This window comes from Condylura cristata, unplaced genomic scaffold (assembly GCF_000260355.1).
Source record: "Condylura cristata isolate star-nosed mole 26May11 unplaced genomic scaffold, ConCri1.0 scaffold00007, whole genome shotgun sequence".
NCBI classification, from domain to species: Eukaryota; Metazoa; Chordata; class Mammalia; order Eulipotyphla; family Talpidae; genus Condylura; species Condylura cristata.
Genome location: NW_004567108.1, coordinates 19015991 through 19043718, shown reverse-complemented (window position 1 = coordinate 19043718; position 27728 = coordinate 19015991). Strand labels below are relative to the sequence as shown.

Below are 27728 nucleotides of genomic sequence, written 5' to 3'. Positions count from 1 at the left end.
GCGCAGACTCAGTTCCTGGAGAAAGATGGCGACAGCCGAGAAGCAGAAACACGACGGGCGGGTGAAGATCGGCCACTATATCCTGGGGGACACGCTGGGGGTCGGCACCTTCGGCAAAGTGAAGGGTGAGTGCCCCGGGGCCAGTCGCGGCCCCCGCCGGGGACCCAGGCGACTTCCGCTTCTCGCACCTCTTCATCCTTCCCGCCCTGTGCGCTCCCCGTCTCCCGGGCTCGGCTGCCCGGGTCGCGGCTCCGGCGGGAGCCCGGCCCGAGGCCGCCGCGGGACTGCGGCGCGGCCCTCCCCGCGGGGTGGGGGTGGGGTGGGACCGGTCGTCATGGCGACGCGCCGCTGCCGCCTGAGGGGCCACCCGGGTGCGGCTAGAGGGGATGGGAAGGTGTGAACTTCTGCAGACCCGGTGTCGGGGGATGCGTGGCGCGCCCCTTAGTGGGGTGGCGGCGCCGGGGTCTCGTTCGGGAATCCCGGCGGGGCAGCCCCCAGTGGGCCGGGGCTGTCGGCTCGGTGCCAGCCCATCTCTCCCCTGGCAGCCCTCGGTATTGTCCGTGTTGCCTTCTTCTTGGGGTGGTTGATTTTCAAGTGTGAAATGTGTTCCCCCAAAATAGGTTGCTTTGGGGGGGTTGGTTACAGACTTTTTTTTTTTTTTTTAAGGCCACCTGGTAGGAAAGGAGCGCTCATTTTTTTCGGAGCAGCTATTGAACATCAACTAGTCTAATATTTGCGACACGTTTTATGTTTGAATGTAGGCTCCGTCCTTTAGTGTTTGCGGATTAGTTTTTGCAGTCTCTGTACCAGACTGGTAGAGCAGATGTCTCCACATAGGGTTTCTTAGTTCATGAGTACTGTTCGTATTCATGTCAATAAACAGTGACCGTGTGCATGATTTGAACTTTTTCAAAAAGAAAAGGAATTTCTCACTCGTGTTTCAGCACAGTATCCTGGAAATAAACACTTGTTCTGCAAGCCACTACTTATGCCACAGAAAGTTTAACTGCATACTTTTGGAGGCATAAATATTTTTTTCTTTAAGTGATTTGACTTTAACTTTATTATTTGATGTAGAAGGAAGTGTGGAACTGATAAATATAATGCATACGGGCTCTTCCTGGTGGCGAAACGGGTTAGGACTCAGCACTGCAAGCTATATGCAGTTGCTTCAATGCGAGTTCTATACCCTCCCCTCGGAGGTGACCACATGGCTGGCGACCTCTCCTGCCTCGCCTGCTGCTCTCCTTGGCAGTGGATTTCATCAATCCGTTTGTTCTTCTCCCCACTCTGTCTCTGGTGGGTCCTCTCACTGCCCTTGCCCCTCTGGCCTGTACCCTAGTTCTGTATGGATAAATAAATAAATCTTTCAAAAAATGAATGCATGCATTGGCTTTCTATAGTTAATAGACAATGACTTACATATATTAAACTCTTGGTAAATATTTGTTTTGAAAGAAAAAAAAATTGTGAAAGTCTATACAGTGAGTTTCCAATTGAGCCTTGCTCTCCCAGAACGAAACACTTTGACTTTATCTGGGGATGGAAGAGGAAAACCCTTCCTTCTCTTGTCCTTTCTGAGTCTTATAAATGGAAAATTGCTGTATGGTCCACATGGAAGCAACTGCCTAAACTTTCTCATGCAAATCAGCAAGGCCACCAGTGTAAGAAAGTATGAAGCAAATGCCAGAATAGGGTAATAACAGCCATTAGGGTGGGCCTACATGGGACCAGGAAGATGTTTCTGTGTCCTTGACTGTATTTTGGGTTATTTATTCTGAACTTTTGTTAGCCCTCCAAATTGTGTTTAGTTTACAGGTATTTGAAAGAAGTGCTCATTAATGTACCTCTTCCCCTCATTGAATAGATGCCCTGATGCCCTCACCCCTCCCAGAATTCTGCTCATCATTTTCCTAATATAGACTTGAGAACAGTCATGTCTCATCTTACATTCTGAGTGACTTTGGCACCACAGATAGGAAAGCAAGAGGGAATGTGCTATTTTCTAGATTTGATTTGTGATGTGATTATGACATGAATCTCTCCAGTGACTGCTGTTCCTTAAGCTTCACTCCTCCACAGATGCTCTTCTTTAAGTATCACACACTGTCAAAGAGAGCTAACTATATTTGAAATATTGAAAGACCAGTATTAACCAAAGCGCCATGGGTTTCATGAAGATGGTTAAATTTGTTCATAACCATATTAATATTGTTCAAAATCTTTACCCAGTACATTTCTAAAGTTGATGCTTTAATAGTTGGGGTACTTTTTGCCAGAAGTGAGAGAGACTCCAACTCAACTTGAACATCCTTCCTGTGGTTTGCTCCAGCGCAAAAGCCCAAGGTGGCCACCTTAACCTCATTAGGCTAGGTGGTCCCTTTGATTAGGGATGCCTTGTGCCAATTTGCTGAGGCTTGTGTTCCTAAGAAGGCACTAGTTCGGGGGTGGCATTGCTTAAAAGAATGTGGCCCACCTTTGAATGTGTTGTGATGGAGGCCATCGGCTCTTCATGTGCTTAGGTAGCGTGGGGAACAGGGTGCCTGTTTATACAGAAACCGTGTCAACGGTTAGGACAAAGGGGAGAACATGGTGATGTTAGCAACATACAATAGTTGTAAGAATTCTTATGAATAATAATAATGACCTTACGTTTCCATGGAGACAAGGTGTAGAGAGCTTTTAAAAGTTAGTTGTGCACGTTGATAAATTTAACATAGAAAATGTATCTCATGAAAGCAGTGATACTGATATGTAGAAACATTTCTATGTCTATAAAAACTTGGCTGGGTGCGGGAGGACTGAATTCACAGTAATGATTTTATTTTCTGTGGCAGAATGGATATGGCTACATTTTAAGGAGAAAGGTTTTGTGTTTTTGGGTTTTTTTGGCTAAGAAGTTGGTTTTTATCTGTGTGACTAACACAGGGGCAGCTCTTTTGCTGTCATGACTGCAGGATCCACCATTTGTCTAGGCGGCCTTCTGGATCACCCTGCAGCCATCTGGGATGAGCTGATTTTCAGCTTTCATATCCGCAACTCAACTGCATTAAACTTTGTAAAGCTCCTTTCTTGGAAATATGGATTTTCTGTTCACCAGGGAACTTGACCTTAGCCGTATGTTGGCCCTCAATGACATGCTTCTTGTTCTACAGCTTGGCGCAGATGGACATGATGACTTGGCCTGTGTGGACCCTGGTCAGGGGCCTGGGCCTTCCCAGAGGTACCCTGCATATCTGCATGGAGTTGTTATAACAGCAGGGCCAGCATGAGGGCAGACATAAAGGATCCTGGAAAGGCCTGTCTCCAAGGTCCCCTTAGAGCAACTCATACAAGCAGCAGGCCACGTGCACTACCAAGGAGGCTTCTGTTTGCAGCCATTGAACACCAGGCCCTCGGGGATGGAAGGGAAGCTTAAACAGAAAATCGGTTATCTTGAGATCGTGCTCAAAATTACTTAGATTATTTCTAGGCTATATTTTTCTTCTTTGGTTGTCAACATGTAGTTTTAATCCCCTTTGGACTCCACTCCATGTTATAAATGTAGATGAAGAAGGAATCATGTTACGTTGCAGTAAATGAAATGGCAATTTTCCCAGAGAAGACAGTTCCGTTAGTGAGATCAGTGATCTTCATCAAATGAGTTGTTTAACGTAGAACATTTTTATTAACATAGAACGGTTGTTATTCCTACATGAAACTCCAATTCAAGAAAATAGGTGTCTGAAGTCTGACCTCCTCCCAGATCCCATTCTGTCCCCTTCGTCCCCAGGGCTAACTAATCACTATCTTGAATGTGTAATGATGTAAAATCACAAAAATTATTAGTATCATTATTATTTGTGATTTTACATGTGAAAATAAGTATCAGCTTCAGTGAATCTCAAAAATATAAGAGTAGGCCACAAAAGCAAGTTGTTAGAAGAATATGTACCATCTGATGTTATTTATATATAAATGTAAGGACACAAAACCACTCATACATATCACTATTGGTATAAGTTGGAACCACCTCTATAGAGTCTGGTAGTATTTCAAATTAACCTAGCAATTCAATCTCTAGAACTGAGCCATTAAGTATGAAAGACAAGTTAGCTATTCATTACCATTTTTTGGAAGGGCTTTGTTGGAAGTACCCTTTTTAAATGGAAAAAAATTATAGTTATCCATATAGAGATATGCCTTGCAACTACTAAGAAGGAAAAAAGTAAGAGACATAATGTAATTTAGGAAACAATACCCAAGATAAATGTAAGAAGAAAAAATAAAGGGGCAGTAAAAATAGTGTAGAGGAATATGCTACCTTCATATGCAAAAAGCAGCAAATGTGTATCTAAGTGTAACTGCTTGCACTTAGGGAGAGGCTCTTTAAAGATACAGTGAATCTGTTACATTAGTCAGGAGAGGAAACTAAGTAGCAGGGTAACACATCACTCTATATCCTTTTGAAGTGTGCAGTTAGTATCAAAGATTCAAGAGAACTTACACAAATTGTAAAAATAAACATGCCAGACACCAGTACACAGTTAGTTGCCTCTGGGGAGAAACGGGTCTGGGCAGAGTCATGCCAGCCTTCTGTTGCAGATGCAATGTTTATTGCTTAGGCTGATGGTGGTGGGCATGGGTATCTGAATAGCCTTGTGGGATACCTGATGTGTGTGTTGCTACAAAAGGTAGCTTTTTCCAGTTTCTATTTGTAGTTTTTAAAGTTCCAGAATTATTCCCTAATCATTTAGCATTTAGTGAAGTGTTTTATTCCTTAGATTTTAGAGTGGGAATGAAATGGCTAAGTGATTAGAGTATCTTTCATATTTTCAGTAGATGTTTTTAGCTTTGTGGCCTCGCTTTCCTATTAAAATAATCTCTTTGATGTTAGGATTTTATTTCACTTTAGGGTTACATTTCTGACAAGAACATGTGATACAACATTCTACAGTTAGAGAGTTCCCTTTAGTTACACTAACAGTTTGCTAATTAATATTTAGTTGACTGAACTGCCGTTCTTGTGAGGGAGACATTGTCAATGCTGGTCATCTGCACATGGGTGACATGCAAGACTTCCATTTGTTCAGAAACACACCTGAGCAACACTGTAAGGCAGTGACAATCTTTGTTTTGTGTTTTGGAAAGGGGAAGATCTTTTAGTAATGCACATTCCTCACAAAATCCTTTTACTCCACTGATTGACATTTTGATTCCATTGATTGACAGCTGAATTGGCTGCACCTGAGTTTCGTCAGTAGAGAATATTTACCTCAATTTTGAAATGATTATCCAGGGCTTGAAATTTTACCAAGCCTCTTTTTCTCTCCTCTCGGTGGTTTTGATTGGATAGTTCTTCAGAAGGACTGCCCCAATTTGATTAATAGTTTTACTTACACTAATTACATAATCACTAGGAGTTGAGTAATTGCTATATCATAAGTTTATTGTGAGGCTTAAGTATGATAACATGTGTCTCCTAAGTTATAAGACATAGTTTCAAAGTTATGAGACTGTTGAAATTCTAACATTGAAATAGACTGGTAATTGGGTTCAAGGCAATATTTCTCTTTCCGTAAATCAGGAAAAACAACAAATTATCATTTGATGACCTTAAATTAGCAAAATTTTGCTGGGATGATAGTTTAGAGGGAGTGCCGCCTATTCTGAAAGGAACATGTTTTAGAGTCATCGTTGTTAAAACATTTGAAAACCTTAGCTGGAAAAACTTGTGTCTAATTAACACCAGGAAGTTCCAAACAAAATTTAACAGGTTTCTTTACTATGGGGCTTTTCAGAGTGTTAATATGTATAGTGAACTTCCAAATGGGAGACATATTCCTTTTTCTGAATGATCTGATTATGAAATCTTTTTCTGTGGAAATCCGGTGCAGTTCTTTTTCTTCCAGCCCTAGTGTCTTATATAAGATATTTTGGAAAATCTAATAATTTTAGTTTTATTATTTTTCTACTTCATAGAAAATTAGAATCTCCAAATTAGAACATTGGAGAGGGGGCTGTAAAGAGTTGACTCCTGGTGGTCTCTGAAGGATGAGACACAACTTCAAAAATAGAAAAACTATAGGAGCTGGACTGCAAAGCCCCACGAGCAAGAAGTCCTGTCTAAGGGCTGCTGCAGACATCTCTGTGAGGGCACAGCAGTAGCAGATGATTAGACAAGTTGAATATTTGCTTGGTTCTCAGTCATCATGTTCAGTCTTTTCCTTAACTCTTCTAGCTTTGAAGGCTTCTAGCATTCCTTCACTTGTGTTCCACTCAACTTCAGTGTTTGCTTCCACCTCCTCTTCAGTATGAACGTGTTCTTAGGGTTCTACTCTAAGGCTAGGATTTCACTTTGACAGCTTGACTGCATTTCCACATAAAATCACATTTTAAAATAACTGGTGTACATGAATTGAAGGGGAGAACACTATTAACCTACTACACTTGCCGCTAATTTTTGTTGTGATTTTAATTTTACATTTTTTGTTTCTATCATAATGCTTCGACTTTTGAATGACTTTCAAATTGATTTGAAAGGATGAATAAAATGTCTTCTTGGTATCTTCTATTGAAATTGATAAAATGTAGGTTTCCCATAGACTAGATTCATTTTCTGATGTGGGACAAGTATCATAGTAGCAGTATCTGGAACATTGGCACAGGTATACAATTAGTTTTTAAATGAAGGAGTAAATTTTAAAATCCTTACTAGTATGGGGAAACCGACTCCTATTCTTTTGAGAACTATGAGACTACATAAAGGATTTTTTGGTGTGTTTATCTCTTAGTATGTTTTATTAAAAATTTATTTATTACTATATTGTCATGTTCTTTTGAGGGTAACCTTTTTAAAAAATCCTCATACTTCCCTTACAATTTTTAGAAAAAACACGAGGTTTTGAGATAGGATGAGTTCAAGTTTTGGCTTTTCTAGTCTCTAGTTGTATAACCTGGGCAAGGTATTTCCTCTTCCTTCAGTTCCCTGAAGGAACTGAAGTGTTGGCTAGTGATACTAATCTTCCAGGGATGGCGAGAGTTAGAGACAGTAAAAATGATACTCATTTAACAAGTGAGTTATAGACCTTAATTAAATTATGTATTTATGAGTTTACTATACTTATATATTTAAAGTATTCATTTACAAAAATCTAACTTAAGCAAGAAACAAAATAAACTTTTTTTTTACAAAGCAAAATAAAAGGAAAACGAAAAACCCCAATTCTAATTGAAACCCAAGCCCGATGGCCCTGTTTTTTCCCTCTGAGCTTTGTGACCATACAGAGGTTTTGACAGTGTTCATTTAGGGGATGAAATCACTGGCCAAGGATTTGGTGATATGTGTATGTATATATACCTAGCAATAACCTGTTGAAAATTAACCAAAGTCAGGATATGAGGGTGAACTTTAGATTCTAGAATCTCAGGACTGGAGGTGATGGGTGGAGGATGGAGCAGGTGGATGAGATTGAAGTGTATAGGCTAGGAGCTAGATGCTTAGAAGTTGAGCTGTTATTTAGCACTTACTATGTGCCTAGATAAAGACATGCTGCAGCATCTCAGGTGGCTGTTGTTATTCATTGGTGGAATAATGTTTTACTCTGTGTTGCTCATGAGTTGAATTTCACTTGATTTTCTAATTCCTTGTCTGTCACCATTCAGCTGTTGCTAATTTTTTTGCTAATTATAAAAATTTATGTCGCATTTCTGCAGCAACCTGCTCCTGTGTAAATGATTTTAACTGCTTTGTTATAAAATTGGTCTTGTTCTTCTCTTATTATATAACTTCTTTACTTTCTTACCACTCTGAAATACTTCAGTAACTTTTTCTAAAACATTCACATGTTTCCCAAGTATGCATTTTTAATGTTTTTGTTTTATTCTCTTGTCCTCTGGTAGTCATGTTTGGTTGGCTTTTCTTACTTTACTTTAGTTATTTTCAGAGGCCAGGAAGAGCCAAAGACCCACGTCACCTCCAGTCAGTACTGCTTTTTCTGACTTTGTTACCTGGGTGCTTAATGCCTATAATGCCAGGTGAATGAGTTTGAGAAAATGCTTTCACTCTTCTATTCCAATTCCTTATTCGAATTTTGGATACACCTAAACTGTTTCTTAAAGTTAACTAAGGTTGAAATTGAGCAGAATCTGATAGGAGTGGAGACTGGTTGATTTGTTATGAATTGGAGTTCAGGTTCAAACGGATTCCAGTTTAAATCTTTCCAAATCTGCTGCTATTTAGTACTCTTGTCATTTCCCAGTGCACTTCCATTTGTGTAGTGAATGGGGTAAGATTCCCACTAAGCTGGAACTTGGAGATTTGGGGTATGATTGGGACAAATGACATCGGTACTACTTTATATATGTATAAACTAGGTCTCAGAAGCTACTTTCTGAATTGGAGTTTAATAGTAAATTTACTGCTCTTATGTACATCTGATTGATATTGGAGATTGGAGAAAGTCTTATCTGAAATTATAATGTACTTGATTTTCAAAATTCATTTCAGCTGTGATGATAGGCTTCCCTCCCCATACTATTTTAAATGAAGTATTTTTAAATTTTTTATAAATAATATTTTATTTTTACATCATTTTGTGCCTTTTTCCATCTCAGTTGTAATCCCCATGGGCTTCCCATCACCAGATCACCTGTGTGCCATCACCATAGTCCAGAGCAGTGCACTTCCCTCCACACCCATCCACATTTTTGATACCATCCCCCCTGTAAAATGTCTCTGCTATATAGTTGTTCACTATTATTATTATTTTCTCCCCTGGTTCTTTATACTCCTGCTGAGTGAAACTATCCAGTATTTTTCCTTTGCTTTCTGGCTTATTTCACTAAGCATGATTCCTTCCAGCTCCATCCATGTTGCTGCAAAAGTCATGTGTTTATCTTTTGATTGCTGAGTAATATTCCATAAAATTAAGTCTCAACGGAAGTACACTCTGAGTACACTGTTACTCTGCCATTTTCTGGACACACCTATAATTTCTCAGCCATAGTCAAACTATATAAATGGTAGTTGGAAAGAGTTGTGTTAGTGGTATGATGAAAGATCTGGACAAATGGAAGGTGAGTTTATATGGGCAAATAATCTCCCACTTCAGCACTCTTAAATATGTGAACATGCAGAGGTAAATCAGGCACAACTGAAAGGCACTGGAGTTCACTTGAGTAATTTTCCAGAAAACAGAGCATATTACGCTCAGGGTACTTTATGTTATTGGATATATCCAAATATTTTATTAATGAAGTCAGGCACTAATTTATTAAATTATTTCTCCTACAGTTGGCAAACATGAGTTGACTGGGCATAAAGTTGCTGTGAAGATACTTAATCGGCAGAAGATTCGGAGTCTTGATGTGGTAGGAAAAATCCGCAGAGAGATTCAGAACCTCAAGCTTTTCAGGCATCCTCATATAATTAAACTGTAAGCTCTGATTATATTAAATGTTGTCATTGATTTTTGTCATTATTTTTGTCGACCTATTAAGTTCTGATTATACTAAATATAGTCATTGATTTTCATGATTATTTTTGTTACAACCTCACAAGTGATAAGAATGACTGACATTTCTTCAGTCTGTTTCCAGAGGGATTTTAAGTTTCTTTTGTGCATGTATTTACTTAACCCTATTACCGTCACTTGAGCTTGTATTCGTGTTTTACCCTTTGCTTATGGCTGTTATCATTCTCTTTCTTGTCTTCTGGATTCATGCCCTTGTGATAATGTTCACTGCCACTATTGCTGTAGGAACCATGATTTTCTAATAAAATCTCTTTATCTCCAAATTTCCGGGTGATACCAGTTAGCCTCACTACAGGCAGTGCAGCAGAAAGCTTCACTGCTCTCCACCTATACTGCTTACATCTCTGGTTAAACAAATAACAAACAATAGAATCTCAGGAATTGGCTGTTGCTAAAGGGCAGTAATATTACCCTTGTTTTGTGTTGCCAAATGTAGGCTGCATGGATAGCTTATTTACTGCTCAACTTACTTTGCAGGCTAGAAATTAAAACTGCGTAGGTTTTTGTACTGAACTGGCTACTCAAAATTTATTTTTCTCTCAGCTTTTCTCCTTGTGTGAAAGTGCCGTGGTTTAAACATCATCCAGTTGCTCATAATCCCTAAATATACATCTAGTGCTTTGAAACCTCTTCCCTGAATTTCAGACTCATGTGTCCACTGCCTACTCGATGTCCAATCAGTTGTCACCTGCTCAGACCTACTTTTCCCACAGTTTTCATCATCTCTGTTAATGTCCAGTTTCTCAGGGAAGACACTTAGGAACCATCCTTCAGCTTCCCTGTTTCCCTCTCTTGCTACCATCCATCCCATCCTTTGCTTTAAGATTGATGTAGGGCGACTTTCTCCGTTCCTTCATTGCTGTCAGCCTAGTGTGAGCGCCCTCATCTCGCTCGTGGACTGCTGCAGAAGCCTCCTGCTTGCATCTTTCCCATCCACAGTCAGCTCTTCACATTGCTGCCATGAATTAAAATGATCCTTTTAGTGGACCAAATCACATGGCTTCTTGGCTGAAATTTTCAAAGCTTCTCGCTTCCATAGAGTAAAAGCTAAAGCCTCATCCTGACTTGTAAAGTTCTTTGCCCTCTATCCTCCACCCCACATCCTGTTTCCCTCTTCCAGCTCACTCTGTTCCAGCTTCTCGCCATTGTTCCAACATGCCAGGCAGTCTTTTCCGTGGGGGCATTTGTACAGCTGTCCCCCTGCCTGGTTCACTTTCTTTCTAGATAATGGCATAGTTTGCTCCCTTACTTCCTTTAGGCTCTGCTCAAATGTTGCTTTATCAGAGAGGCCTTCCTTAAACATTCTGTAAAAAAAAATTCCCCTTCGTTTGCTTTATTTTTTCTTCATAGCATGTTCCACCACCCAAGTTGCTTATTTATTTAGTGTCTGTTTCTGGCTCCTGGAATATAAACTTCACGAGGGCAGAGAATTTGTTTTCTTCCCTTTAGCTTTCCCAGCATCTAGCACAGTGCCTGGTATACTGTAGGTGCTAAGCAAATATTTACTGAATGAATATACATGTTTTCATACTGGTAGATAATGTTTTCTCTCACCAGGTACCAGGTCATCAGTACACCATCTGATATTTTCATGGTGATGGAATATGTCTCAGGAGGAGAGCTATTTGATTATATCTGTAAAAATGGAAGGGTAAGCAGTTCTGATTTAATCCTGTGTACATTTGTGACCTCCCTATCCCTTACTAGCATCAACATTAGAAGTTTTGTTAGCAGGTATATTTAAATGACCAGTTTCCTTAGTATATTTGTCTAGACTCATAGACTACCGAGAGCTAGAAAGGACCTTAAAGATGATCTCCTTAGTCTACTTACACAGATGTGGAAACTGAGACTCATAGTTTTTATATTTGTTCAGTATCACAAGATTTATTAATAACAGAATAGTCCTTAAGTCATGAGCATTCAGATACTTTTAATATGTATCAAAGTATATATTTAATCTTTATAAACTATTAAATACTTAAAGATCTAGGCCTTGCTAGTAAATCCTAGCATTTAAATTGCATTCATTTTTTGGTTTCAGGAATCTGGTGTATCTGGAGTAGAAAAAACAGACTCCATGAGGACATAGGAATTAGACTTGGAGAATTTAGTTTTGGAAGGAACTTCAGAAGGCATTTGAAATAGTCCCTTAAGTAATAGATACAAAAACTGAACACAGTCCCTGCCCATATTTCCCATAGAGGCCTCACATTCACGTATGCCAAATCTTTTTTCTGGAAGAGCCATAGTTAGTCCTGAGAAATCAAATTAATTCCCCCCCCATCTGACGATCTTTGTATCATTCTTTTCATTCTTTTATTTATTCTTAAATCATGTCTGTGTACTTCATCAAAACCAAGCTCATTAACCAAGTAGTTTTGATTTTATTATTTCTTTAACAGTCTTCATTTGATTCCAGGTATTTCTCTCATCTACTCACTGTATAAACCCCACCACCCCACTCCCTCACTAATATGTCCTACTGTCTAGAAAGATGGAAGCAGGCTTAGTTGAATTGGTGGCTTGTTTTCTTATCTTTTGTCTTTTTTGGTCATATTGCTTTACATTATGGAAATTTTCAATTTTTATCTGTTGAATATTAAAGTTCCACCTGTTTAATTTTTATTTCAAGGACTGCTTTTTTGTTTTGTGAAATTTGCTATTCTTTAAATATCTAATTTTTGGCCTTCCCTGGTGGCTCAATGGGTTAAGGTGTGGCTACAGCCACTTCAGTGCGAGTTTAATCCCCAGCCCCTGAGATGATCCACATGGCACAGCAGACTTCCTGTCTCGCCTGCTGTTCCCCTCAGCAGTGTACTTCATCTGTCTGCCTGTTCTGCTCCTCACTCTGTTTCTGGTGAATCCTCTCACTGCCCCAGCACCTCTGGCCTGTACCCCAGTTCTGTATGCATAAATAAATAAATCTTTTTTAAAAAATAGCCAAATATTTACTCTACAGATCTAACAAACTTATCTGTCTAAAGATAACAATTTAAAAAATTATCTTCTGTTCTCTGCATTATTTCTATGCTTTCTACACTTCTCTCCGGATTTTTTTTTCTTCCGTGTTTATTTTATACTGGTCTTTTATCTTTTGTGCATGGCCTGTACTCTGATGTCTGGTGATTCTTGATTACTCACCCATATTTGAGAGTGAGGTACCAAATGCCAAGCTCTTATGGGTAGAACTGGGTCTTCCCATAGGTTGTATTTTTACTAGAATTTATCAATGTCAATAATTACATTATTTTCCTGGATCAGACAGTTGCCTTAGAAAAAAAAAAACTTCCTACTTCCTTGAGATATTAGTTTAGCTGTGAGCACTCTGGGAGCCAAAGTGGAAAGAGAACTACAAGTCCTGGCTAGTTAGTACGTTATCTTTATCATCAGTGTTTTCCTTCTGAAGCCTCATCCTGCTTTGTTCTTCAGAACAGAACTGGTTTAACTTTACTACAGAGTAAACCGCAGGCCTTAGTTTCCAGAAGTGATCAGTTTACAATTTATTTCACTCAGTTGTCCTATCTTCAGCCTACTTCTCACTTTAACCTTCATGGATTTCCAATGCTTCCAGTTCCTAAGCCTTCCCGGGGTCTGTGTGCAGATGTTGATCATTGGTTTCCACCCCTACCGGCTTTGATTTGAGTCCCTGGTCAGCTAAGTCTTTATTATTTTTCATCCATTCTTTATGTTGGTGATGACGCTCGATTATTGCTGTGTCTTCTCTTGCTCTTTTCATCTTTGTATGCTAATGTTATTTTAGGATGGATACTACAGGTTCACTCTGCCTATGTTTCTGTTTAACAGGAAGTATGCACTGAGTTTTCTAATCTTCCTTTGTAACTTCTCCTTAGCTCTGTGTGTTGTGTTTAATTAAATTACTATAAATATCATTTTTGTAGCTCATCTAGCTAAATATCTTATATTTTTAGTAAGTTTTCTTCTCTTTCACATTTAGCCCATACATTCTTTTCTCTTCTGTAAAGTTGTATTGAAAACTTACCTTTATTTCTTCTGGATATGAAGATGTTAACTTGTTAACATGTTAGTATTTTTCTAGAATAAGAGCATCTCATAGTACTTAGGTAGTCTTAATTTTGCTTTCAAAAGAAATTTCCTGTTCATCTTTCCTCCCGGGATAATTCATGTCAATTAAAGTTTAGGTGCCTGGTTTTAGAATGTTAATTTGTGAACTGTGTTAGTAATTACATATTAGAGTTCTTTGCTTAGAGGATTAATCATGTTTGTTGTTGTTGTTGTTTTTAATTAAACATGACTTGGGACCAGCATGTCCAAATAATGGTTACTGCTTTTGGAGAAAGCATCAATGGAAAGAGAAATTTAAAAACATTTAAATGTAGTTGCAGTATAAGGTGTAATTCTTTTCAGTAGGAAAGTAAAGACAACTTTTTATAGTTTGTAAAACTAAGGATTCTTGTTAAAAAATCTTTCATTTCAGAATGTATAACAACATGATTGCATGCTAATTCATTGACATTGCTTAAAAATGTTATTTCCTCTATAGGCTAATATAGTATCCCCACCCCAACATAATTGTGTGTGCCCTTATCCTGCTTTGTTTTTCTTCAAAGTACTGTGATTCCTTCATGTTTTATTATATATTTGCATCATCCAGATTAGAGCCATTTTTATTTTGCTATCCATGATTATCTAAAACAGTACATGACACATTGAAGGTGTTTAATGAACATTTATTTGTTCATTGAAGGGGTGAGTAATCATTTCCAACATAAGGGAGACAGGCCTTGTTTAGGTAGGAACTGAAACTAAAGTAACTCATGAGCACAAGGCAGTTATTATAGTCACAACAGGGATAATGTTAAAAATTGACAACTAATTTGGGTTCCAAGCTCTTATTAGCATTTCTATTTTTTTTTTTTTTTTGTTATTGTTGTTCCATCTTGCTCCTTCCTACTTCAAAAGTATCTCATGGATGGGATTAATTCAGTAGTTTTCACATACTTGGAAAATTTTATGGGTTGCAGAATTACAGGTAGAACAATTTATTTTGAAAGAATTTAGATGGCTCTCTATTTTTCTTTAGCTGGACGAAAAGGAAAGTCGACGTCTGTTCCAGCAGATCCTTTCTGGTGTGGATTATTGTCACAGACATATGGTGGTCCATAGAGATTTGAAACCTGAAAATGTCCTGCTTGATGCACACATGAATGCAAAGATAGCTGATTTTGGTAAGGTTTTCATTTCATGTTTAGTATGTTTAGCACCAGTAGCATTCTTCTACTTTTATGCAATAGATTACATATCTTGAAGTCAAATATTCTCACCATCGTTTATGAGAGTACGGAAAAAAGGTCAGAGACTTGCTTTTCTTAGCTTTATGTCTTTCACATGAGTTTTATGACAGTACACAAGTGTAGGCAAGGAGAGAAAGTGGGATGGAGTTAGTGAAACTTTGAAAATTAGAAGGTAAACTGAACAAAAGTTATTTAAAGAAATTTTTCAAATGATAGAAAAAATTTTAGCTTGATGAACTTAAAATGAATTTGTTTTTTCTGTTATGTACTGTATAAAATTATAATTGATATTAATCCTAATAGAAGAAGTGAATTTCTTCAATTTTTTCACTTAGAGCTTCCGAGGGGTTTCTTACAAATTATACTTTCAGTTTTGAATATGTTTTAACTAGCTGTTTTTTTTTCTTTTCTTTTCTTTAACTGATTATTTTGATTTATTCTCCAGTTGTTATTGCTTGGTTGTCATGACTTTTTTTTAAAATAATAAAATAATTTGTCATGACTATTTTTATTTGGTGCATTTTTGAGGAGGCAGAGGTTTCTTTTTGGAGCACCACTAAGAGGGAACTTGGATAGTCACATTTTTGGCTTTTTCTTATTTTTTTTTTAAGAAAGTGGGGTTAATAGAAACTTTGAATTTTAACTCTTCATCTGTTCCACTTCATCAGTTTTTTCCCTAGTAATTTCTGTATTAATGAAACTTAAACATACTAAGTTTATTTCAGTAGATAAAATAAACAGCTTTAATATATGCTCATTAAGCTCAGAAGAGCTAATATATTTGTTGGGACAGTGGCAAATTTTAGAGTATACTGGTAAAATTTGGGGGGAACAGTAAAGGCTATAGAATTTTGTTGAAGCAAAGAGCAAAATGATTTCTCATTTTAATGCAAACCTAGTTTTTAGTGTTAAGATTATTGTTTTTACTTTTGTCTATGGGAAATCTGAATACTTGACTTTGTGCATCTTCAGGTCTTTCAAACATGATGTCAGATGGTGAATTTTTAAGAACAAGTTGTGGCTCACCCAACTATGCTGCACCGGAAGTCATTTCTGGAAGGTAATATTTGGTATCTCCCCTTTCCACAAAATGCGTAATTGTGTCTTTGTCCTAGATTTTATTTATTTACTTATTTCTAGTGAAAGGAAAGACAATTTAGGCTTTTTCTTTTCCTGTCCAAAATGGTGATTTAAGAATCACGCATAAGTGAATAAGGATATTTCCACTGATAGAGGAGAATGTTGGCATGCATTTCACGATACTTGAAGATTTGAAATGAATGAGTTTTAAAGGCGTGGAAGGCTGCTCCAAGACCGCCCGCCTGTGCTAGTGTGGGCGTCTCTTTCAAGACCTGTCCCTCTCACCTGCAGCTCTCTCCTGCCTATGTCTAGCGTCTGTTTCTCTTTAGCCTTCTTCTTTCATCTTTCTCCTAATAAACCTATCCTTCTGAACAAATAAATATAAAAAGTAAATAAAGGTAGGTAAGACATTAGTAAACCTGAATAATACAGAAATATCTAGTAGTCAGAAATAAATTACTATCTACTTAGATTAAGAATTAAAAGTAGGGCCTTCCCTGGTGGTGCCACAGGTGAGGACGCAGCACTGCAAGCTGGCGGCAGCCGTGGCTGTGTGAGTTTGATCCCCAGCCCTGGAGGTGACCCACATGGTGCAGCAGACCTCTCCTGACCTGCCTGCTGCTCCCCTCAGCAGTGTACTTCGCCAGTCGGCCTGTTCTTGTCCCCACTCTGACTCTGGTGAAGCCTCCCATGGCCCTTGCCCTCTGGCCTGTACCCCAGTTCTGTATGCATGAATTAAATAAACAAACAAATAAATAAATCTTTAAAAAAATGAATAAAAGTGTAACATATAGCTTCAGTTTTTCAAATAGCTAGGTTTGAGTTAGTGTTTTTAGAGAAAATGTTTTTTTGAAAAATTAGATGGGAATATTGATAAATTCTGATTTCATTTGTTTGAATTTTATTCTTTTAATTTTTAAATTTTCTAGAGAAGACAATAGTGTAAGAATTCTAATCACTTACTTTATTATCAGTAGATGAATTGAGAATGTGACCATCTCTGTACAGTACAGCGTTCAAGTAGTTTGGATAACAGGAAAAAAATTGTTTTTAAAGATTTATTTATGCATACAAGAGCTAGGGTACAGGCCAGAGATATAGAGTGCGAGGTGGTGAGAGGATTCACCAGAGATAAGAGTGGGGAGCAGAATAGGTAGACTCACAAAAATATACTGCTGAGGGGAGCAGCAAGCATGGCAGGAAAGATATGTTGCACTATGTGGGTCAGCTCCCTGGCTGGGGATCACACTCCTGGTGCAGTGGCTGCTGATAGCTTCATGGTGCTATAGTTTGCACCACCAGGGAGGGCCAAAAAAATTTAATGTGTTTAAGAGCACTTTTTCTTTTTTTTAAGAATGTATTTAATTTATTTATGCATATAAGAAATGGGGCATAGGCCAGGAGTGAGAGCATTCACAGAGAAACAGTGGGGAGCAGAACAGGCAGATTTATTGGCAGACATTGATAAGGGGAGCAGTGGGTGATACAGGAGAGGTGTTCTGTGTAATATGTGGGTCAGCTCCCTGGCTGTGGATCAAACCCCAGCCACAGAGGTGATAGCATTGAGACTCAACCTCTGTTGCCACCAAGCTGTCCCCCCAAAAAGATACTTTTCCTTCACTCTATTGCTAAAGTTGAAGACAGAAAGTTTAAATTGGTACACCTTCTTTTAATAATAAATTCTCAGTAATGATTTAAATTAAGTCACTTTCTTATTTGAATGTTTCATATCTCAATTCATAATATAGAAGTACGTAGATTGTGGTGTTTTATTTTTATTTTCCTGCTTGCCTAGTCTTCCCAGAGAAATTGCATTTCGGCCTGGCCTGGGTGAATAGATTTTTCAAAATAGTATCTGTTGACCAGTTCAGTTGTTTATTTGACCAATTTAAAAAAATCATTTTCTGAAGTCAGACTTTGTATAGGTCATCTTACGGTCTGCAGCTAGCTAATTAAATCTGTTGACTATATTGTATTGTAAATAGTGGTTTAGTCTGCTCTGAGTCATGACGTGACTCCGTCCCCTCATCCCCTTGCCCCTTGGCAGGAATTTTGGGGCTTCTGGAAGAGTCCATTTTGAATCCATTGATAAAGAACATTTTCTTTTGATGAAAGATCATTAATACTCATTTTAACCAGACAATAGTTTTACATTCAGTGATGGCACATTTGTTCAAGATTTGGCCTTATTAGTTGGATTTTGTTAAGACCACAGAAAGGTAGTTTGATCATAAAAAGGTAGTTATTAGCAATAACTAACTTAATAAAATACTCAACATTCATTTCAAAGATAATACTGGCAGAACCAGAAAATACTATTGGTGGAATCAAATATTTATAGAAAAATATTTTGATTAATAATTCTTTATGAAATGTCTGTATAAAGTCTTTGATTAATTGATTGACTCTTAAGATCATTGATCATTGGTTAATCTAATTGGTATTTCCTCTTACAGATTGTATGCAGGCCCAGAGGTTGACATATGGAGCAGTGGGGTTATTCTGTATGCTTTATTATGTGGAACCCTCCCATTTGATGATGATCATGTGCCAACTCTTTTTAAGAAGATATGTGATGGGATCTTTTATACCCCTCAGTACTTAAATCCTTCTGTGATTAGCCTTTTAAAACATATGCTGCAGGTGGATCCCATGAAGAGGGCCACAATCAAAGATATCAGGTAATAAAGCCATGGGGAGAGCATCAGATCTCAGTCTTAATAATATAAGTTGTTGTAGGACAGTATGCATAATGTGTTTCTTTTTTCTGATATTTAAAAAATCCACAGTGAATAGACACTCACTTTATTATTATTATTTAAAGATTTATTTATGCTTACAGAACTGGGGTACAGGCCAGAGGTGTGGTAGGTGAGAGGCTTCACCAGAAACAGAGTGGGGAATAGAACAGGTAGGTGGACCAAGTACACCATTGAGGGGAGCAGCAGGCGGGTCAGGAGAGGTCTGCTGCACTATGTCGGTCACCTCCCTGACTGGGTATTGAACTTGTGCTTAAGTAGCTTCAACTAGCTTCAACCCACTGCACCACCAGGGAGGGCCCTAATTTATGTTTTTTTTTTTTCCTAATTTATATTTTAAAATATCTGAAAGATGCTTTTTCTTGGTCATCTGTCTCTTCCCATTTAAATATAATATAGTGACAACTGAGAAGACTTAGAAAACACTAAAAAATAAATAATGGTTACCCAGAAGATAATCACCCAGGAGACAATCATTGTTTTGGGTATTTTCCTTGATTTTTTTTTTTTTTTAAGTTTTACTGTAGTTTTGACACAGCTCAGATCAAATATACCCTTTTTTATATGATGCTATAGGAAATTGGTATAGGAAATCATGCAGAGCGTGGCCTTTCAAATCTCTTTTGAAAAGGGGTGAAGTCCTGACTCTGTTACTTACTGTTTGTAATCTTGAGAAGTTTCTTAATCTATTTGAGCTTAGTTCCTTCATTTAAAGTAAAGGGAGTGCCGTCCTAGTGGCCCAAGTGTTAAATTCTCAGCTTTATCAAACTATCACCAGCCACTGCTACATGAGTTAGATCCCCAGCCATGGAGCTGACTCATGGTGCAGCAGATCCCTCCTGTCTCGCCTGCTGCTCCTCTCAGCAGTGTATCCCAGTCAGTCCACCTGTTCTGCTTTCAACTCTATCTCTGGTGGATCCTCTCACCCCCCTCTCTGGCCTATACCACAGTTGTGGTATGCATAAATAAAAATAAATCTTTGAAAGAAAAAAATGTAAAGGCATTCATAGCCTAAATCCCTGAAACAGTTACTTTCAGTCTGCTCTCTACTTAAAGTCCTATCACTAACCCTGCCATTTCCTCTCAGGGAACATGAATGGTTTAAACAGGACCTTCCAAAATATCTTTTTCCTGAGGACCCATCATACAGTTCAACCATGATTGATGACGAAGCCTTAAAAGAAGTATGTGAAAAATTTGAATGCTCTGAAGAGGAAGTTCTTAGCTGCCTTTATAACAGAAATCACCAGGACCCTCTAGCAGTTGCCTACCATCTCATAATAGATAACAGGAGAATAATGAATGAAGCAAAAGATTTTTATTTGGCGACAAGCCCACCTGATTCTTTTCTCGACGATCACAGTTTGACTCGGCCCCATCCTGAAAGAGTACCATTCTTGGTTGCTGAAACACCAAGGGCTCGCCATACCCTTGATGAATTGAATCCACAGAAATCCAAACACCAAGGTGTAAGGAAAGCAAAATGGCATTTGGGAATTAGAAGTCAAAGTCGACCAAATGATATCATGGCAGAAGTTTGCAGAGCAATTAAACAGCTGGATTATGAATGGAAGGTAAGACAGAAAGAGCATTCTGATTATTAGCACATTTGTTAAACCTGTAGTCTATAAAGAGTTTTATAGAAGTATTGTTTTTCACTTTGTTTTTGTCTGTACTACTAGGTTGTAAACCCGTATTATCTGCGTGTTCGAAGGAAGAATCCTGTGACAAGTACATACTCCAAAATGAGTCTACAGTTGTACCAAGTGGATAGTAGAACATACTTGCTGGATTTCCGTAGTATTGATGGTATGTACATTAGACAGAACAACATATGTGATGAGTTAGGTTTTTTAACTTATTTGGTGTATCTTTTTATTCTTACAGTGCACTTTCCTTTTTAATTTATGCTAAAATCTTTAAAGCTAGATGCAACTAATCATTCTTCTGCTGTGGCTCTGGTTTTGTTTTTGTTTGGGTATCATTCATTTTATAAGACAAATTGTTTTATTTAGGAAGAGATGTTGGCTTTTTGTAAGTTTTTTATTGTTAAAATAATTTTTCATATCTGATGTTTAATAATATTTTAATTATTTCATTTAAGAAATAGAAGAGTTATTTGCTTTTAGAGTTGAGAGATGAGGCATTGTAAATAGATTTGCATAGTAGCACATAGAACATGCAGTTTTTGTTGAATAAGGTTTATTTCAGGGCACTGAGAAATATTATACAGTTTAAGGACTCTAGGTTATTTTTATCATATGAATCAGTCTTTCCCTCCCAGCCTAATATTAGAGAAAGATATGCATCTTTTATGATTTTGTGAGAATCATATGATTCCAATTGAATACCTTTCAACAAAGTACTCTTAAATAAGGTCACTTTCATATGGAATACATTGTATAAGGAGGTCTGGGACTAAGGCATGTGTAGTTCAAGATATCTATGGTAATTGGTTGCAAGTGATGTTGTCAGTCTTAAACTAGAATTTTGTACATTTCTATTTACCCATAATTATAAATAACCACAGACCTTGCGAGCAAAGAATGACAATATTTAACATTTTAAGTCAGGTATTTTAATTAGTCATCAAAATAGTGACCGTACTTTAAGTGCCTCCTTGAATTTTATTAAAGAACCATTGGAATTACGTTGAATATTGTTTTACTGTTTTCATAGTTTAAACATGAAAATCTATACTAGGAAAAAATTTTCTGATTACAGTTATGTGTAATTTGCCAAAAGATCTTCTTAACTATTTAAATTTGCTTAGGCTGAAGTAAGCTAAATTTGTTGTCATTTTGTTTAGAAAGGAAAAAGTAGCTTATCTGCTAAGATATGTGTGAACAGATAACAGGCTTTGGTAAATGGTGCAATATCCCTAGCATGCTTTGAAGTTTACACGAATTCAGGTTTCCTGTGTGCACATGTCCTTAAACATTATCGATCTAGATAAAACCCTGTGGACACAATTGACTCTTATTTGAATTCAATGTTCTCTTTCTCCTTCTCAGCAATATAAAGAGGTAGAGCTGTATATTCAAATGTCCTGTCACAGACGTTAGTTAAGTACAAGTTTATATAGCCATTTGTCATTGGCTAAGTCAATTGAGTTAAGCTATGTTGTCACTTTTAATGTTGTATGGAGTTGCTATTTATGAGCTTCAACGATGATTTTTTTACTCTATTTTTAGAAATACAAAGATAGTGTCTACATAGTATCAGAAAGACAAGTTTGATCTGTGTTATGCCGGACAAACCTGTTTGCTTATATTTATGTCATCATGATATTTATCTGCTGCCTTACATACTATAATTGAATGGGACCTTCTTTTTATTATATTTGGAGCAAATTCACAACCTTGAGTTTATTAGCAACTGGCTTAACATCTGAGTGACTTGTTTTGATTGTTTCCAACTTTAGTTTTCCCTTGAGTTTTGTTCAATGGAATTGTTGCTGTTTAGTGAGATCTTAAATATGAAGAGAGAGTGGGAGAGTGAAAAGCATTGAGATGAGTTAAGAGACTTGTACTCTGGATTTACCTATGTTTGTATATTACCTATGGCAAGTCACAACTTTTTTGGGTATAAGTTTTTTCATCAACAAAGTGGAGATAATTTCTAAGAGATTTTCTAAATTTTAGGTGTTTTAATTTAGAGGGATTCATTTTATTGCTAGGAAATATGTTTATTAAGCCCCAGGTTATTAACTTAGGGGCCTCTTCATTTTGGGTTGCGAAAATGATGAGTAGCTACATACTTTACCTACTTTTGATTCACTCTCAGGATATGCTGTGTAAAGGGCAACTGGTTTGACACTGGCTTTGTCTTAGAAGGTGTTCAAAGTAAATATTCTCGTGATAGAGAACAGTGAACTCAAGTGAATAAACAAATTAAATCCTAGTAAACACCTTTAGGAGATTTCATGGATTATAATAAACTGAAGTTCTTTTTACCCAGATGAAATTACTGAAGCCAAATCAGGAACTGCTACTCCACAGAGATCGGGATCAGTTAGCAACTATCGATCTTGCCAAAGGAATGATTCAGATGCTGAGGCACAAGGAAAATCCTCAGAAGTTTCTCTTACCTCATCTGTGACCTCACTTGACTCTTCTCCTGTTGACTTAGCTCCAAGACCTGGAAGTCACACAATAGAATTTTTTGAGATGTGTGCAAATCTAATTAAAATTCTTGCACAGTAAACCTAAAACTCTGCTTATTTCTTTGATAGCAATAAGCATGCATTATAAATCATAGCCAAATACTTCCATTTATAATCAAGTCACATACAATTATAGCCGAGGATTGGCCTTTTGGTATGCAGTTTGCACAGGAATTGAAACATGATTAATAGGTAAAAGCCTAATGTGCAAAAATGAATTGAGATAATTTTGTTGTTCATTGTTCTGTAGGCCTATAGCATAATATAATATACACAATGAATTGTTGGTCTCTCAGGCTCACTTGATTTTTGGCTATTTTATATTTAGTGTACACAGGGCTTTGTAGAAATACTAATTTACCATAAAGGCCTTCACATATATTACCTGTTGATGTGTTATGTTATTTGCTTCATAAATTCATTCAATAAATATTTGCCTAGAACCCCTAGAACCTTTAGAGGTGATTTTGTTTTCTGGGCTCCTTAACTTCCTAAATAGCAAGTATCTTCCACAATGGTTACAGTCTGGGTGACTCTTCCATTTCCCATCCTTTAATATTCTCAGTATATAGTAAATCACCTCAAAGGCAAAGGTATTCAATTCAATTGAAGGTTTTCTTAAACTTGGTTAAATCTAAAAATAGCACTTACATATTCAGATACTCTAGGCACTAAGTTTAATCTTACAGTTTGTTCCACAATATTTTGTACATAAATCGCTCTTTGTCACAAGAGCTGAGTTGCATATATTGTAAATAAATCATGTTGTTTTTGCCAATCTCACAAATTCCTCTGTTCCTCATGTCAGTATTGAATGTATGCAAAAATTTCTGGTCATTTAAACTGTTTCAATGGATAAAAAGACCATCTCTTGCAAACTGTTTAAATGGTGATGGGACTTTTTCTTCAAAGTTTTATTATGAAGGTTTTTAAAACAGAAAAGTTGAAAAGCTAGGATGATCACATGTGTCTCTACCATTAAGATTCAAACCTCATTAACATTTGCCATATTTGCTTTATATATTTATACAGATATAGCTACACACACTAGTGTGTGTATATTTGCTGTTTACCCCATGAAATATTAGAATGTTACAGACATACTCATCACCAGTCAACACTTCCTAAAAACCTCCTAAACATCTCCCAAAAATAATGACATTTCCCTAAATACCACCATAAAACCAGTAATCCTAATGCCATCTAATCATGGACATTTGGATGTCCCTACCTGTCCTTCAGATTTCTTTATAGCTGGTTATTTCAAACCAGGATCCAATTGAAATTTACATGTCATGCCATTGTTACTTGGATAAAGTATGGAATCAATCGGTTCTTCTAAATGGTCATATTTTGGGCTTTAATTACTTTTTTAAAAGTAGCACTATGGCAACTGCCTAGATATGCTTAATCTTCCTAAGAGCTTTGATTTATGTTTCCTTTTTCTTACTCTTAGTAAGAGTATAGTAGATAATAAGTGAAAATTTAAAGTCTCCTTAGATAAAATTGGCACCATGAGTAAGCTAATAAAATATGTTATTACCCATAATTTCCTGTATTATTTTAATGTGAAGAAATTGATTTTCTTTATGATAATCATTTCCCACTGCAACAGAACTGTTTTCTCCTATCATTTAAAAATGTTTGTATTGTCGCACTGTTGTAGCGAACGCAGTGAGCACCTATGCAACCAGACAGTAAGTACTCAGCCATCACAACATCTTAGGGTTAGTAGAAATCACTCCAGTACTCCTAGAAACAAGTACTGAATTCGGAAGAAAAATCTTGCTTCTTTTTTGTCCAGGACTTATTCTATTCACCTTAGAATCTGAAAGCTGTACACAACAATAGGAGTTGGATTTAAATATAAGTTTAAAACTATCGAATTTTATTATCACTGTTTTGGGGATATTGATTTCACTTAGGCTTTCCAAATGCAGCATTATGTTCCTGACGTTAAGAACAGAAGACTGTATTTTTAAAGTTACAGATTTGTACATAGAACTAAGACATCTTTGTTATGTCTATACAGCTGTTGTGGGAGGGGGCAAATAAAAGGAGGAACCGATTAAATAGGACCTTCGAAAAATTGTTAATTTTGTAAACTTTGCTTCTTTTTTAAGTTATTGTGATTCCTTTTAGTTACTGAGTTTTATTTTGAAGATATTTAAATATTGCACTTGTACAAATAGTATGACCAATGCACAGGCTGTTGCAGTAAATTCTTTTTTAAGCTGGGATATTTGAAACGACAACTTTTGGTTAAGTATGTCAAGATTGAATCAGAATTTTCTCAAATTTATTGTAGTTTGCAAATTCTTACTAATTGAAGATGTAAGGAAGTCGATACAAATGATTTTTAATCTTTTTTATCTTTTCAGCAATTTATATTTTTTGTGATTTTATGCAACCATATTTTTACTTTGTCTTGACAACTGAAAGATGTATAAGGTTTTTGCCAGAAATGTACTGTATACATAGTTTTAAATATAACAGATTTTACTGATATGTAAAAATTTTGCCATTAAAATAAATGATTTCTCATTGAGAGGAACTTTTCTATCAAGTGGGGGATATGGGAGCTTAATATATCATATCTAATTTAAAATAATTTCACTGAAATAAACTCCATTGCTTTTACTTTGATTATATTTTCTCTTGAGATGCTTTTGTAGTTTTTCAGAGTTTTAAATGATTTTATACAAAATGTCTGTCCCTCTCCTCCCCCTTTTTGACCTTATAGTGATACCGTTCATCTGAATTAGTGCGTGATGGACTGTGCTAGATGTAGAACTTCATTCATCCATGCCTCACTGGCACCTAAAGAATGAAAGAAAAATGTGCCCTTAAATCTTTTCCTCATAACTCCTTCCATCTCCCCATCCATATTAGAAATCTTATTTTGATTGTGAGTTCTGACAAGATGAATGAAATTCTATATACAACATTACTGTAATTGGTAGTAGATAGAAATCAATCTTTGTGGTACAATATTTCTGAGACGTGCACATGTATGTTTTGACTGGAGTATATTTAAGTATATACAACTTCAAATTTGATTTAGAAAATGGATAATAAAGGAAAACATTTTTCATCTGCTACAATGTGTTTAAATTTTTTGACCTCTGGGAAAATGAAAAAATAACCCAAACATTTGTTTATGGCTGGCCATCTGTAACTTTTTCCGCAATGTGCCTGTATAGGAAATAATGGTGTTTGGACAAACTCCAGTACTTCATGCTTGGGATTTGGTGCAACCACATTAGTTTTGATCTCATCTAAAAATCAACAGCCTGAACAAAATATTAACATACACAAAATAAAAGCCACAGCAGCTACCATTTATCCCTGGATGCTAACACTGGTTTGGTTATAATTCTGTTACCATTCAGTTAGTAGTAAGTCTTGGGCTGTTACGCAGGGCTTGTATAGATTGTTGACAGAACGCATGCGATGTTTCTTTTAGGAAACTTCAAATTACTCTGACTGTATAAAATTGTGCAAGACACTCTTGTTTAAAAAAATATTTATTGAGCTGTTATATTTATTGTAAACATAGACAGTTCTATTTGTTATGAATGCCAACTAACGTTAGCTATGGCAAGTTTAGAGGAATTCTGGCAACCTGGAAGGTGGCTATGTTGTCTGTAAACAGCAGGGGAAGTGTATTAAATATACTAATAAGTGTGTCAAGATCACAGTTCAAATTGAGTAGTGAGTGAAATGTGAAAGCTTAGCTGTTGAAGGTAGCCTTTGCCAGAGGATTAGATTTAGAAATGACTTAGAAGAGCTACCGCTTCATTGCACTTTACAAACTCTCCCCTCATGGTTCCTGTGAACTAAGCACTATAAATATGGCCATAAATCATAAATCCTGCTGGGTATCTTACTAGGACACACACACATTTTTACATTATTTTAAAAAGTATCGTCTAGATATATTTGAGTTAGAATTGTATTGCAGCTAATACATTAAATGGATAAGGTGGGAGATGCATTTTTTAAAGACAGATATGCAGAAAAGTACACATATTTGGCTTCATAAATTTTCATTGCTTTCCTGTTTACAGTCAAAATGGCCATGTATAACTCTACCAGATTAAGAAACATCTCTACTCGATTAAGAAAACATTTCTACCAGATTAAGAAACATTGCTACTGCTCTAGTGTCTTTTATAATTAGTATCAGAAGTGATGTTACTGTTTCTGCCCTGTCCTGTAGCTAACGGATTCTGTGAGAAGAAAGTGTGTGATCGTGTGACTGTCAGGAATAGGGATCTCAGGAGACTATCTCTGCTTTCATAGTCATTCACGGATCATTTTGAGAATGCTGGTTCACTTATGCAGCTTTTATAAATGTTGACGTGTTTAATCCAGTGATAAAAGTCACATGGCTTTTACCACTAATTTCATCAGAACAGGCAGGCTTTTGGCAAGAGTTGCCATCAATAAACTGGTGTCCTGGAAATCAGAGCTAACTTAAATCTAAGCCAAAATGGGAAAGTGAGATTTATAACATCTGTGTGTCACCGTGTCACTGGACACATAGATTTGGGCAGTTCTACCACTGCTGGCCAGCTGGTCTACACATGTGGGGCCATAAGTACCATTGAAAATTTTGAGACTACTGAGATGGGAAAGACTCCAAGTTTTCCTAGGTTTTGATAATGGGGAAGCTTGTGTGAGCATTTCCACTCTCTGGTGGAAATTTGAGATGAGAAAGTAAGTAACCATGGTTGAGTGTCCTTCCTGGTGGCGCAGCGGGTTAAAGCACAGCCCTGAGAATCTAAAGCCACTTCCGCATGAGTTTGATCCCCTCCTGCCCCAGAGAAGATCCACATGGGTCCACATGGCGGGGCAGACCTCTCCTGACCCACCCGCTGCTCCCCTCAGCAGTGTACTTCGTCGATCTGCCTGTTCTGCTCCCCACTCT

At 37.0% G+C, this 27728-nt stretch overlaps 1 protein-coding gene across 1 annotated transcript; it reads left to right on the top strand.

The window, feature by feature from the left end:
• The first annotated feature begins 8 nt into the window (after window positions 1-8).
• PRKAA1 (protein kinase, AMP-activated, alpha 1 catalytic subunit) lies at window positions 9-23948 on the top strand. The gene is made up of 9 exons (XM_004678110.2): window positions 9-125; window positions 9275-9416; window positions 11073-11166; window positions 14581-14725; window positions 15764-15851; window positions 18328-18552; window positions 19718-20204; window positions 20313-20439; window positions 22591-23948. Exons 1-9 carry the CDS (start codon window positions 26-28, stop codon window positions 22833-22835), a joined length of 1653 nt encoding a protein of 550 aa, XP_004678167.1. The 5' UTR covers window positions 9-25; the 3' UTR covers window positions 22836-23948.
• The last annotated feature ends 3780 nt before the right edge of the window (window positions 23949-27728 follow it).